Here is a 10,403-nt window from a genome sequence, read left to right on the forward strand (position 1 = left end):
GGCGTGACAAATGTTTAAGTGTTGGTCGAGCTGTATGCATGAGTGTCAGAAATGGGTGTGTGCTCTTGCATGTATTGTATCATACATGATGTATTTATTTTGTTGACTATTTAAAGGGCATTTGCCAAGAGGCAGCAACAACTCACAGCCATGAAAGTGATTCAGAGGAATTGTGCCGCCTACCTCAAACTTCGAAACTGGCAGTGGTGGAGACTCTTCACAAAGGTCAGCATGTCCATATAGGTCAACCTAACTTATGTTAATAACTGAAGATCTTAATATTTTATATTGATGTCACTTGTCCCAAAAAGGTTAAGCCTCTTCTGCAAGTGACACGTCAGGAGGAGGAGATGAGCTTAAAGGAGGAAGAGCTGCAGAAATCAAAAGAAAATGCCGCAAAGTATGAATCAGAGCTCAACGACATCACCTTGAAGCACACAACGGTAAATGACAAATGGCACAAATGTAGATCTTTGGATTCCATTCACGTTCACAACCCATTCTCCTGTGATGTACTGTCTATACATCCTTTTTTTTCTTTGTATTGCCTCCGTGGCCGAAGACAGACTGTCACTCAGTCGCAGGGTTACTCCACTCAAGCTGACTCTGGTTTTGACTGTCAATTTGCTTCAGATTTTGGAGGAGAGGAATGCGCTTCAGGAGCAGCTTCAGGCTGAGACAGAGTTGTATGCGGAAGCTGAGGAGATGAGGGTGCGTTTGGCAGCTAAGAAGCAGGAATTGGAGGAAATCCTCCATGAGATGGAGGCAAGACTTGACGAAGAGGAAGAACGGTCTCAGACATTTCTGGTGGAAAAGAAGAAGATGCAACAGCAGATGCAGGTAATGATTTTGGCTTCTCCTCAATGTTGTGCTCATTGTTGCTGTCAGTTATCTCCCATCACTCTTTCCAAATACAAGGAAAAATAAGCATGCCGAGTATCTTGTTATCTCTTCGTTGTAGGAATTGGAAGAGCATTTAGAAGAGGAGGAGGATGCGCGACAAAAGCTGCAGCTGGAGAAGGTCACTTGTGAAGGGAAGATTAAAAAGCTTGAGGATGAAATCCTGGTGATGGAAGATCATAACAACAAGCTGCTGAAGGTAAATGAGAAAAAAAACACAATGAATTTAAAGTGCCAGTATTGGCTCAGCAACTAAGACACAATATATTTTTTTTTGTAGGAGAGGAAGCTGATGGAGGAGAGGGTGGCAGACTACAGTACTAATCTGGCTGAAGAAGAGGAGAAATCAAAGAACCTCACCAAGCTGAAAAATAAACACGAGTCCATGATCTCAGAACTGGAGGGTAATCATTGTTTGGGAGCATCACAATTTACCGACTTATTTTACTACTCATAGTTTGATGGTTCGTTTTCCTTCTGCTTCACTTCCAGTCCGACTGAAGAAGGAGGAAAAGACTCGGCAGGAGCTGGATAAAGTTAAGCGTAAGTTAGAGGCTGAGTCAAACGATCTCCAGGAGCAGCTCGCGGACCTGCAGGCCCAGATTGGTGAACTCAAAGCCCAGCTGGCAAAGAAAGAGGAGGAGCTGCAGAATTCCTTGGCCAGGTCAAGTCTCGTGATGAATTCTTTATCACTTGTTCTGCATTTCAACATGGGCCAAATCAAAACAAATCAACAGCTTCCGTTGAAAGCAACTGTCATCTGAAATGATTTGGGACAGTTTACAGAGAAAGAAAACGTGAATGATGAAAGTTGATTTTCATGCATAAGGCCAATTAGCATACCTTTTATGTATCATTATACTTATGAAGTCATTATTTTTTGGTAAATGCAATTTAATGTTGCCTGACATTAACTCAAATTAAATTACCAGTGTATTAAACAAGTTTATTCCTTCCTTTATATAGATTAGAAGATGAGACAGCTCAAAAGAACAACGCTCTAAAGAAAATCCGTGAGCTGGAGGGCCACATCTCCGACCTGCAGGAAGACCTCGACTCTGAGAGAGCAGCCAGGAACAAAGCCGAAAAGATCAAACGTGACTTGGGAGAAGAGTTGGAGGCTCTTAAATCGGAACTTGAGGATACCCTGGACAGCACTGCCACCCAGCAGGAACTCAGGTCACACATACCTCCACCAAAACATAAATATAATGAAAGTAAACGAAAAAAACGATCTGAGGACACAAATGTGAACAAGCAGAAGTGTCACTTTTTTCCCCGAGTAGATTCGATATAATCTATTCTTCTGTTCTGCAGAGCCAAACGTGAGCAGGAGGTGACCTCGCTGAAAAGAGCCATAGAAGAGGAGAACCGGACCCATGAAGCCCAGATACATGAAATGAGACAGAAACACACCCAGGCTGTGGAGGAGCTTACCGAGCAACTGGAACAGTCAAAACGAGTAATGACTCCTGTTATTTCACACATTAATACTTAATTGATTTACAGTACTTGATTTGTGTAATGTATGGCTGTCTTGTGTAAAATAAAATCCAAACGTCCCTCCACTACTAGGTAAAGTCAAACTTGGAGAAGGCCAAACAAGCCCTGGAGAAGGAGACATCTGAATTGACCATGGAGGTGCGCTCGCTCACTCAAGCCAAACAAGACGGGGAGCACAAGAGGAAGAAGTTGGAAGGTCAAGTGACAGATTTACAATCCCGCTTCAATGACAGTGAGAAGCAGAAGGCTGAACTGGGAGAACGCTGCTCTAAGATCACTGTAATTGGCTTTGTGACGTATACTCTAAAAATGTAAAACTGTAAACATCCATCAAAAAAAAGATGCATGTTAATCCTCCGCAGGTTGAACTGGAGAGTGTGACAAACCTACTGAATGAAGCTGAGGGAAAGAACATTAAACTGAACAAAGATGTTTCCAGCTTTAGCTCCCAACTCCAGGATACACAGGTAACTGCAGCAGAACTTCGAGAAGGTGATATAGGAAGTAGCAATGTTTTGGTCTGACCTTTGACCTGCTTGGCGCCCACAGGAGTTGCTGGCTGAGGAAACACGACAGAAGCTGCAGTTCTCGACCAAGTTGCGGCAGGCAGAGGATGACAAGAACAGTTTACAGGAGCAGCTGGAGGAGGAGATGGAGGCCAAAAGGAATGTTGAGAGACACGTTTCCACCCTCAACATCCAGGTCGGAAATGACTTTCCATCCAGACTCATGTTAGAGATGGTATCAAAATGTTGTCAAACAAAACGGTGCATTTTATTCGTCTTCTTTTACAGCTGTCCGATGCAAAGAAAAAGTTGGAGGAAATGTGTGGGAACACCGAGCTGCTGGAAGAAAGCAAGAAACGCTTGCAGAGAGATTTGGAGGCAGCCAACACCCAGTTTGAGGAGAAGGCTTCTGCCTACGACAAATTGGAGAAGACTAAAAACCGTTTGCAACAGGAGCTGGAGGACACACTGATGGATCTTGACAACCAGAGGCAGAATGTTTCAAACCTTGAGAAGAAACAAAAGAAGTTTGACCAGGTTTGTCCACGTTGTTATTGTTGCCATTATACCGCTACCTGGCAAGAAGTTTTGACATCTTGCGGTTATTTGGCCTCCAGATGCTGGCGGAGGAGAAGTCGATCTCTAGTAAATATGCGGACGAGCGAGATCGAGCCGAGGCTGAGGCCAGAGAGAAGGAGACAAAGGCTCTGTCCCTGGCCAGGGCTCTGGATGAGGCCCAGGATGCCAGAGAGGAGCTGGAGAGAGCCAACAAGGCCCTGAGGGTGGAAATGGAGGATCTGATCAGCTCAAAGGATGATGTTGGGAAAAACGTACGAGCTGGAATTCAGAATGTCGCTGAATGTGTCATCACTGCCCTGCTGTTGACCGTGCATCTCTCGATCACAGTCAGCTGGGATGGGCTCCGGCTCACCCTTGATCTTGAACAAAAGCAATGAATGCGTCATCACGTGGTTGTGTTTTTAATGCTACGTTGTTGTCAGGTCCATGAGCTGGAGAAGTCCAAGCGAGGCTTGGAGGCCCAGGTGGAGGAGATGAAGACTCAGCTGGAGGAACTGGAGGATGAGCTGCAGGCGGCTGAGGATGCCAAACTGCGCCTAGAGGTCAACATGCAGGCTCTGAAGGCCCAATTTGAGCGGGATCTGCAAGGGCGTGATGAGATGGGAGAGGAAAAGAAGAGACAGCTGGTCAAGCAGGTGAAGTAACACATTCGTCTCCCTCGCAGCATACGTCACAGAGAGTTACTGCGGTCACATCAGAAATCGAGCACCTTGCGCACCTTGCAGGTCCGTGAGTTGGAGACAGAGCTGGAGGATGAACGTAAGCAGAGGGCCTCCGCAGCAGCAGCCAAGAAGAAGTTGGAGACAGACATGAAAGATCTAGAAGGCCAGATTGATGCAGCCAATAAGGGACGAGATGAGGCCATCAAGCAGCTCCGAAAGATTCAGGTCAGAGTTAAGAAATGGCTGTAATATTTGAGCTCAGTTCTTGTTTTACACATTTGCTGAAGCTTCTGGGTTCAATTCTGTGTTGGCTTGTGACTTCTCTGTGTGAAATTCGCATCTTCTCCCCCATCTCCCCGCCTGTGGGTTTTCTCTTTGTACTCGGGCTTCTGTTTTCATCTCCCTACAGCAGTAGAAGACTAATTTGCCAAACATTTTATGTGTTCACAAAGCAAGGGCCTTCCCCAAACCTAATTTGAGAATTATCTAAATTGTCCAGTCTAGAGAATTAATGGAGAAGTCAAACCCATTTTTTGAAAATGACATTACAACTGCTCAGGGCTCAGGTAACGACCAATCACGGCTCAGCTTCAGAAAACAGGTCAGTCGTGATTGGTCGTTACCTGAGCCCTGAGCAGTTGTGATGTCATTTTCAGTCGACAGAAGTGACAAAATGGCCGCTGCCTGAGATGGCTAAAAATGGCTGGATTTTGCTGTTTAACTCATATTACGCAAACACGGTATTAATCTCAATGCCGTGTTTAGACGAGTGAAGGTGCATGGAACATATTATTGCAAAGATTTTTGGGGGATTAATAATATATTCATATATGTTCAATGCGCCTTCACTAGTGTAAACACTGCATTCTGATTAATACTGTGTTTGTGCAATATGAGTAACGCAACAAAATCGACCAGTTTTTAGCCATCTCATGACAGACTGCCCACCCAGTGAGATCCATGAAAATATATATATATATTCTTAAATTATTCTTAAATTAGTTTACAATTATTTTTTAATGTGTGTTTAGGTATGTTTTTTATTTTCTTGTGGTTGTCTGAGGAAGATCTGAACTTCACATTATTCAGTTTACCATTTTATTTGAATATACGATGTCGGAACAGGAGGATTGTGCTCAGTGAGAGAAATATTCAGGCCCACCCTGATTTTTCCACTGACCCCACCCATTAGCTACGTTCTGGCTCCGCCGCTGCATATGAACAGAAAACAATGCTAATATTTGCCCTTTACCTTTGTTAGATCACATGTATGAATTAATGTGCTACTCCTTTTTGAAAAATAAAATGGAATTAAAAAAAAAAAGAAATTCCCATAACAATATGTTATCCCCATGAGGAGAAGGTTTCAGCTATGCTTTGGGTCATTTTTCATTTGATAAAAACTGAACGTGGGTCCCACAGACCCGAACACCATACAAGGGTTAAAGCTGCCATGGGTACATTTATGTAAGTACATGCTATACTGATGCTGGTGTGTGATTCTTCTTCTTCTCCACCAGGCCCAAATGAAAGACTTCCAGAGGGAGCTGGAAGATGCCCGTGCTGCCCGTGAGGAGGTGCTGACTACGGCGAAGGAGAGTGAGAAGAAAGCCAAGAGCCTGGAGGCTGAGTTGATGCAGCTGCAAGAGGTAACAGTGTTTGCAGGCAACAAGAATATGCAATGCTTTTTGAGCATTCATTCAATGCCCTACCAGTGCGCTCAATCATCTTTATCCTCACTACTACTACAATTTAGCCCACTACATTTCTGCACACTTGTAGGACAACTAGCACACAGTAGTAGAACTAGGACACAGCAACTGTGTCTTCCGAGAAACATTTTTACCATTGCTGCCTTCCTCCACTACCGTCTGTGCATTGTAAGAGTGATTTGGGTGCACGAGTAGAACAACTACTACATGTTAGTAATGCAAAATGTTGCAGTCGTGGACATTGGCGTGCTACTAGTGAAGCACTAAATATAAAATAAATGTTAAATAATACAATTTTATTTGTAGTCGAATTTTATATTGTCACCAGAAGCAGTCAACTACTGCTGTGTTTCCCAAGCTTTCTTGAGCCAAGGTACAAATTTTACTTATGGCACATCACCAAACAAAATGCCACAAAAAGTAGGAATATTGAATAATGATGTCCTTGTCTCAATTTACTCACAAATGACTTGATCAGTGTGAAATCTGGGCCCGATTAGACACAAAGCTGATATACTCACAGGACGGGTATGTACCAAGGTTACTATAATTAAACAAAAAGTAATGATTTTTCTTTTTTAATCATTAATGAAATAAAATGAAAATTCTTTAAAAAAAAAATTAAAAAACCTAGCTGAACCTACACCTTGCATCTATAAACCTAACAAAAAGTCAGCATAATTATAGCGAAAATGTCGCTCGTTTTCATTTTTGTCAATTAATGTCATACATGAGCTTTTGGGGTTGATTTTAAATGTATTTATTTTGGTTTTGCTTTACATCTGTAGCTGCAGAAGAATTGAGAATTGTAGTTTTCTTTATTTTATCACACAATACTAAGTGCCTTTTTTTTTATCTCGCACTCGACAAATACGGTACTTCATATATTTAAAACAAATATTACAACTGTAACAAGTTAACTAAAACTAAGCATTTTCAAAAAAAGAAACTTGCTCTAAAAACTAATTAAAACTAACTAGATTTAAAAAAAACAAAAGTCAAAATGAAATAAAAACTATAAAGGAAAATCCCAAGCCATTATAAACCTGGTATTTACGCAAGTTTATTGCACTTTCGAACAGCATTTAAATCTTCTCTCTGTCACTATAAGTCGCTGGCATAGATAGGTGAACAAAAAATTGATATTTTTTGTGACAAATGATGTGAAATTGTATGATGCTCCTTCACATCACGCTAGGACGCCACAATATTCTGGTTGAGAATCACTGAACTAGTGCACAATTTTGCCTCCCTAGTAACATGTAGTTGATCTACTAGCGTGCAGAAATGTCACACAAGTGAGGACAGAGAGCATACTGGTACGTGGACATAATTGCGCAAAGAGCTTGCCATTCAAGACATCAACCTGTTTTTAAGTGGAGGTGCAAAATAAATGCATGAAACCCATGTTTCATGTCTCGCTTCTTTAGGAACTGGCCTCTGCTGAGAGGGCGCGGAAGCAAGCAGAGGCTGAAAGGGACGAGCTGGCAGATGAGCTGGCGAGCAACTCCTCTGGAAAGTCTGTCATGCTGTTCTTTATTGACCACACTTTTTACTGTCCACACTCTGACCACACTTTTGCTCCGCGTGCGTAGGTCAGCCTTGTCCGACGAGAAGCGTCGCCTGGAAGCTAAGATCTCCCAGCTGGAAGAGGAACTGGAGGAGGAGCAGAGCAACATGGAGATCCTCAACGACAGGCTGAGGAAGAGCACACAACAGGTTGCCGTAGAAGCCAGATCGCATCAAGACCAGCCTCACCATACGGTCTTGCGCATCTGGTACTAGCTTGCGTTCTCCTCACAGGTGGATCAGATAAACAACGAGCTGCAAACGGAGCGCTCGGCCTCTCAGAAGAACGAGAGCGCCCGGCAGCAGATGGAGCGCCAGAACAAAGAGATGAAGGCCAAGCTCAGCGAGATGGAGAACCAGGTTAAGTCCAAGTTCAAATCCTCCATTGCCGCTTTGGAGGCCAAGGTGGCCCAATTGGAGGAGCAGCTGGAGCAGGAAAGCAGGTCAGAGACACACCCAATAACCAATGCAACAGCATTATTAGTATTATAACAATTTTTTTTTTTTTTTTTTTTTCATCATCATGCTGTGTCCACAAAGTATTCTTGCCGGCGCCTTTTGCTAAAATGCATTTTTCTATGCATTACTCCAAAACGGCAAATCAAATTTTGAATTTTAGGATGTTGCTCGCAAATGTATTCATTTTTTACAATGAAAACGTATACATTATTTGGATACAATTCTGAACTTTTGCTGAACTACAATGTCAGGGCAAAAACTAAGCCATGAGGATCAAAGAACTACCAGAGCTCAGAGACAATATTGTGGTATCTGTCTAGATCTGGGCAAGGCTGCATAAGAATCCGCTGCACTTACTGTTGCCAATATCACAGTGATTATTCATAGCCCTATACAAAACAAGCAAACATTTTATAACTTAAACTTTGGTCAAAATTGACACTGCATGTCAAACTATACGCTTTAAAAACCCTGTGATTTATTTCAGTCCGAAAGAAAGCAATCAGCAAAGAAAACAGGATCTGTTACGAATATTTTACTGATATTGAATCATTAAAAAAAATGACAGTTACACGAGATACTGAACTACAAAGATTTTTTTTTTTGTGCTGCTACGTAATGTTGTTGCAGCAGTACTGAGAAAGCCAAGTAACTTTTCTCCAGTAAGCATCCCAAGTCCCTATTTTGATCAGCCACGGGTCTCAAACCTGCAACTCCCCGAGTCCAATGCCAATTCTTTGCAGACTCCAAATAAATTACATCAAGCCTTTGTCTTGCTTTTCAGGGAAAAGCAGGCGACTGCCAAGAGTGTGCGCCAGAAGGACAAGAAGCTCAAAGATGTGATGATGCAGGTGGAGGATGAAAGGAAACAGGCAGAACAGTACAAAGACCAGGTAGGATCACTACTTTTCCAAGCATTTCGGAACTCCTTGCGGTAGCAGAAGTGGCGCACCCTCGACTCGAATGCCCCCCGATCCATTCCCCATCAGGCGGAGAAGGCAAACACGCGCATGAAGCAGCTGAAGCGGCAGCTGGAGGAGTCGGAGGAGGAGTCTCAGCGAGCTACAGCCGCCCGCAGGAAGCTGCAGCGGGAGCTGGATGAAGCCACCGAGGCCAACGATGCCATGAGTCGTGAGGTCAACTCTCTCAAAAGCAAACTCAGGTAGGAATAGTTTCACGTCATGAAAACATCATTTGTAGTTGCTGCTCTTTCAGTGGTGGGAAAATGAAGCTTCAAATTTGCTTCATGAGCCAGTTGTTGTATTTTTTGACTCCTCTAGATGCCACTGTTAGTTTAATGAAAGGGGTTTAAAGAAATGGCAAGTCAGTGTGTTTTCAGCCCTATGTTGAACAGAGAGTGCCATCCAGAGGGCTAAAAAAAACACAACAACTGGTACATGAATCATCTTGAAGCCTCATTTTCCCATCACTACTTTGCAGTGCCAGCGCAGTGGGACAAGGATGCGTAGTAATAGATGATATCAGGACAGTCAGATCTTTATATTTGAACTGCACTGTCGATCAAAAAACACATCTTGCACCGCCATCTAACAGCAGCAAAAATGGAATTCAATCATCCTGCTTCCTGAATTCTTCATTAGGAACACCAGCACATCTACAAATATATTGTTCAGTTTTGACAGACAGCAATGTGTTTATTTTGTATTTGTAGTTTGCATTGGTTGAATTGTAGAACTGCACTTCATCCTACTGAGAGCTGTTTCGAATGTGGTTAGCTTTGAATTCTCAGGTGCCATTTTTTTTTTGTCCCACAGCTCCTTTTAGTGGATAAAAATGTTCTCTGTTAACGTATATACAGTAGTACATCGAATCAACTCTTCAGGCAGTACAAATGTTGTGTGTATTTTTGTATTCCAGAGGCAACCTCTAATTCAAGAAGTAACACTGCAGGTACCGCTCCATCTAAAAGTTACTGTCTCCTCATTATCTCTAAGAAATGCCCAACTTTTATTCATTTCCAATGCACACTCTTCTTTCTAACTTATTGAGCCCACCAAAAGAATTTGTCAACTTTCAAACTGAAAAACATCCCTTCTTCAGCTTTTCTAAAATGCCATGAAAACTATCTTTTAGTCAAATACAGACAGTATGATCCGTGCACGTTACCTGTGTACCCTACTACCTACATTTTTTCTTTCGCCACGTGACACATCCGAGGAAAACGCCTCAGCAAACTGTCCCAGACTCCTCCTCTCATGTGCCCGCCATGTCTTCTGTGCCTGTGACTTTTTAGGCGTGGAAATGAGCCCTCCTTTGGCAGCGCACCTCGGCGTATGGCCGGAGGTCGGAGGGCGGTTGAGGACGCGTCTGAGGAGGAGGTGGACTCCCAAAGTGACTTCAATGGAAAGTCAGCAGACTGAGAGATGAGACGACGTCAACTGAGCGGATATCAGAGTCTCCTGACAATACTGCCTTCTTGAAAATGGAGGTTAACTTTTGCTTCCCCTCATCGCCCCTTACATCAAAATACACACTGCCTGGCCAAAGAAAAG

General features: G+C 43.0%; 1 protein-coding gene across 3 annotated transcripts in view; it reads left to right on the forward strand.

Annotated features, from left to right (window-relative positions):
* The window catches only part of myh11a (myosin, heavy chain 11a, smooth muscle), a 28,999-nt gene extending 18,596 nt beyond the window's left edge, over positions 1 to 10,403 (forward strand). For 2 of the 3 annotated variants that reach the window (XM_086034641.1, XM_086034642.1), the window contains 22 exons: positions 117 to 225; positions 312 to 443; positions 634 to 840; positions 962 to 1,099; positions 1,181 to 1,304; positions 1,393 to 1,564; positions 1,867 to 2,079; positions 2,218 to 2,362; positions 2,476 to 2,682; positions 2,766 to 2,870; positions 2,953 to 3,105; positions 3,198 to 3,446; positions 3,527 to 3,739; positions 3,911 to 4,123; positions 4,214 to 4,375; positions 5,671 to 5,799; positions 7,293 to 7,381; positions 7,458 to 7,581; positions 7,666 to 7,874; positions 8,675 to 8,783; positions 8,880 to 9,052; positions 10,145 to 10,403. In XM_086034641.1, the coding sequence (XP_085890767.1) occupies positions 117 to 225; positions 312 to 443; positions 634 to 840; positions 962 to 1,099; positions 1,181 to 1,304; positions 1,393 to 1,564; positions 1,867 to 2,079; positions 2,218 to 2,362; positions 2,476 to 2,682; positions 2,766 to 2,870; positions 2,953 to 3,105; positions 3,198 to 3,446; positions 3,527 to 3,739; positions 3,911 to 4,123; positions 4,214 to 4,375; positions 5,671 to 5,799; positions 7,293 to 7,381; positions 7,458 to 7,581; positions 7,666 to 7,874; positions 8,675 to 8,783; positions 8,880 to 9,052; positions 10,145 to 10,271 (3,502 nt within the window). In that variant the 3' untranslated portion in view covers positions 10,272 to 10,403. Of the gene's footprint in view, positions 1 to 116; positions 226 to 311; positions 444 to 633; positions 841 to 961; positions 1,100 to 1,180; positions 1,305 to 1,392; positions 1,565 to 1,866; positions 2,080 to 2,217; positions 2,363 to 2,475; positions 2,683 to 2,765; positions 2,871 to 2,952; positions 3,106 to 3,197; positions 3,447 to 3,526; positions 3,740 to 3,910; positions 4,124 to 4,213; positions 4,376 to 5,670; positions 5,800 to 7,292; positions 7,382 to 7,457; positions 7,582 to 7,665; positions 7,875 to 8,674; positions 8,784 to 8,879; positions 9,053 to 9,768; positions 9,802 to 10,144 lie in introns of all 3 variants that reach the window. The other variant, XM_086034643.1, reaches the window with a different exon arrangement.

The sequence above is a fragment of the Filicampus tigris genome, chromosome 6 (genome assembly GCF_054856515.1).
Source record: "Filicampus tigris isolate MCC_2025a chromosome 6, RoL_Ftig_1.0, whole genome shotgun sequence".
Classification (NCBI taxonomy): domain Eukaryota; kingdom Metazoa; phylum Chordata; class Actinopteri; order Syngnathiformes; family Syngnathidae; genus Filicampus; species Filicampus tigris.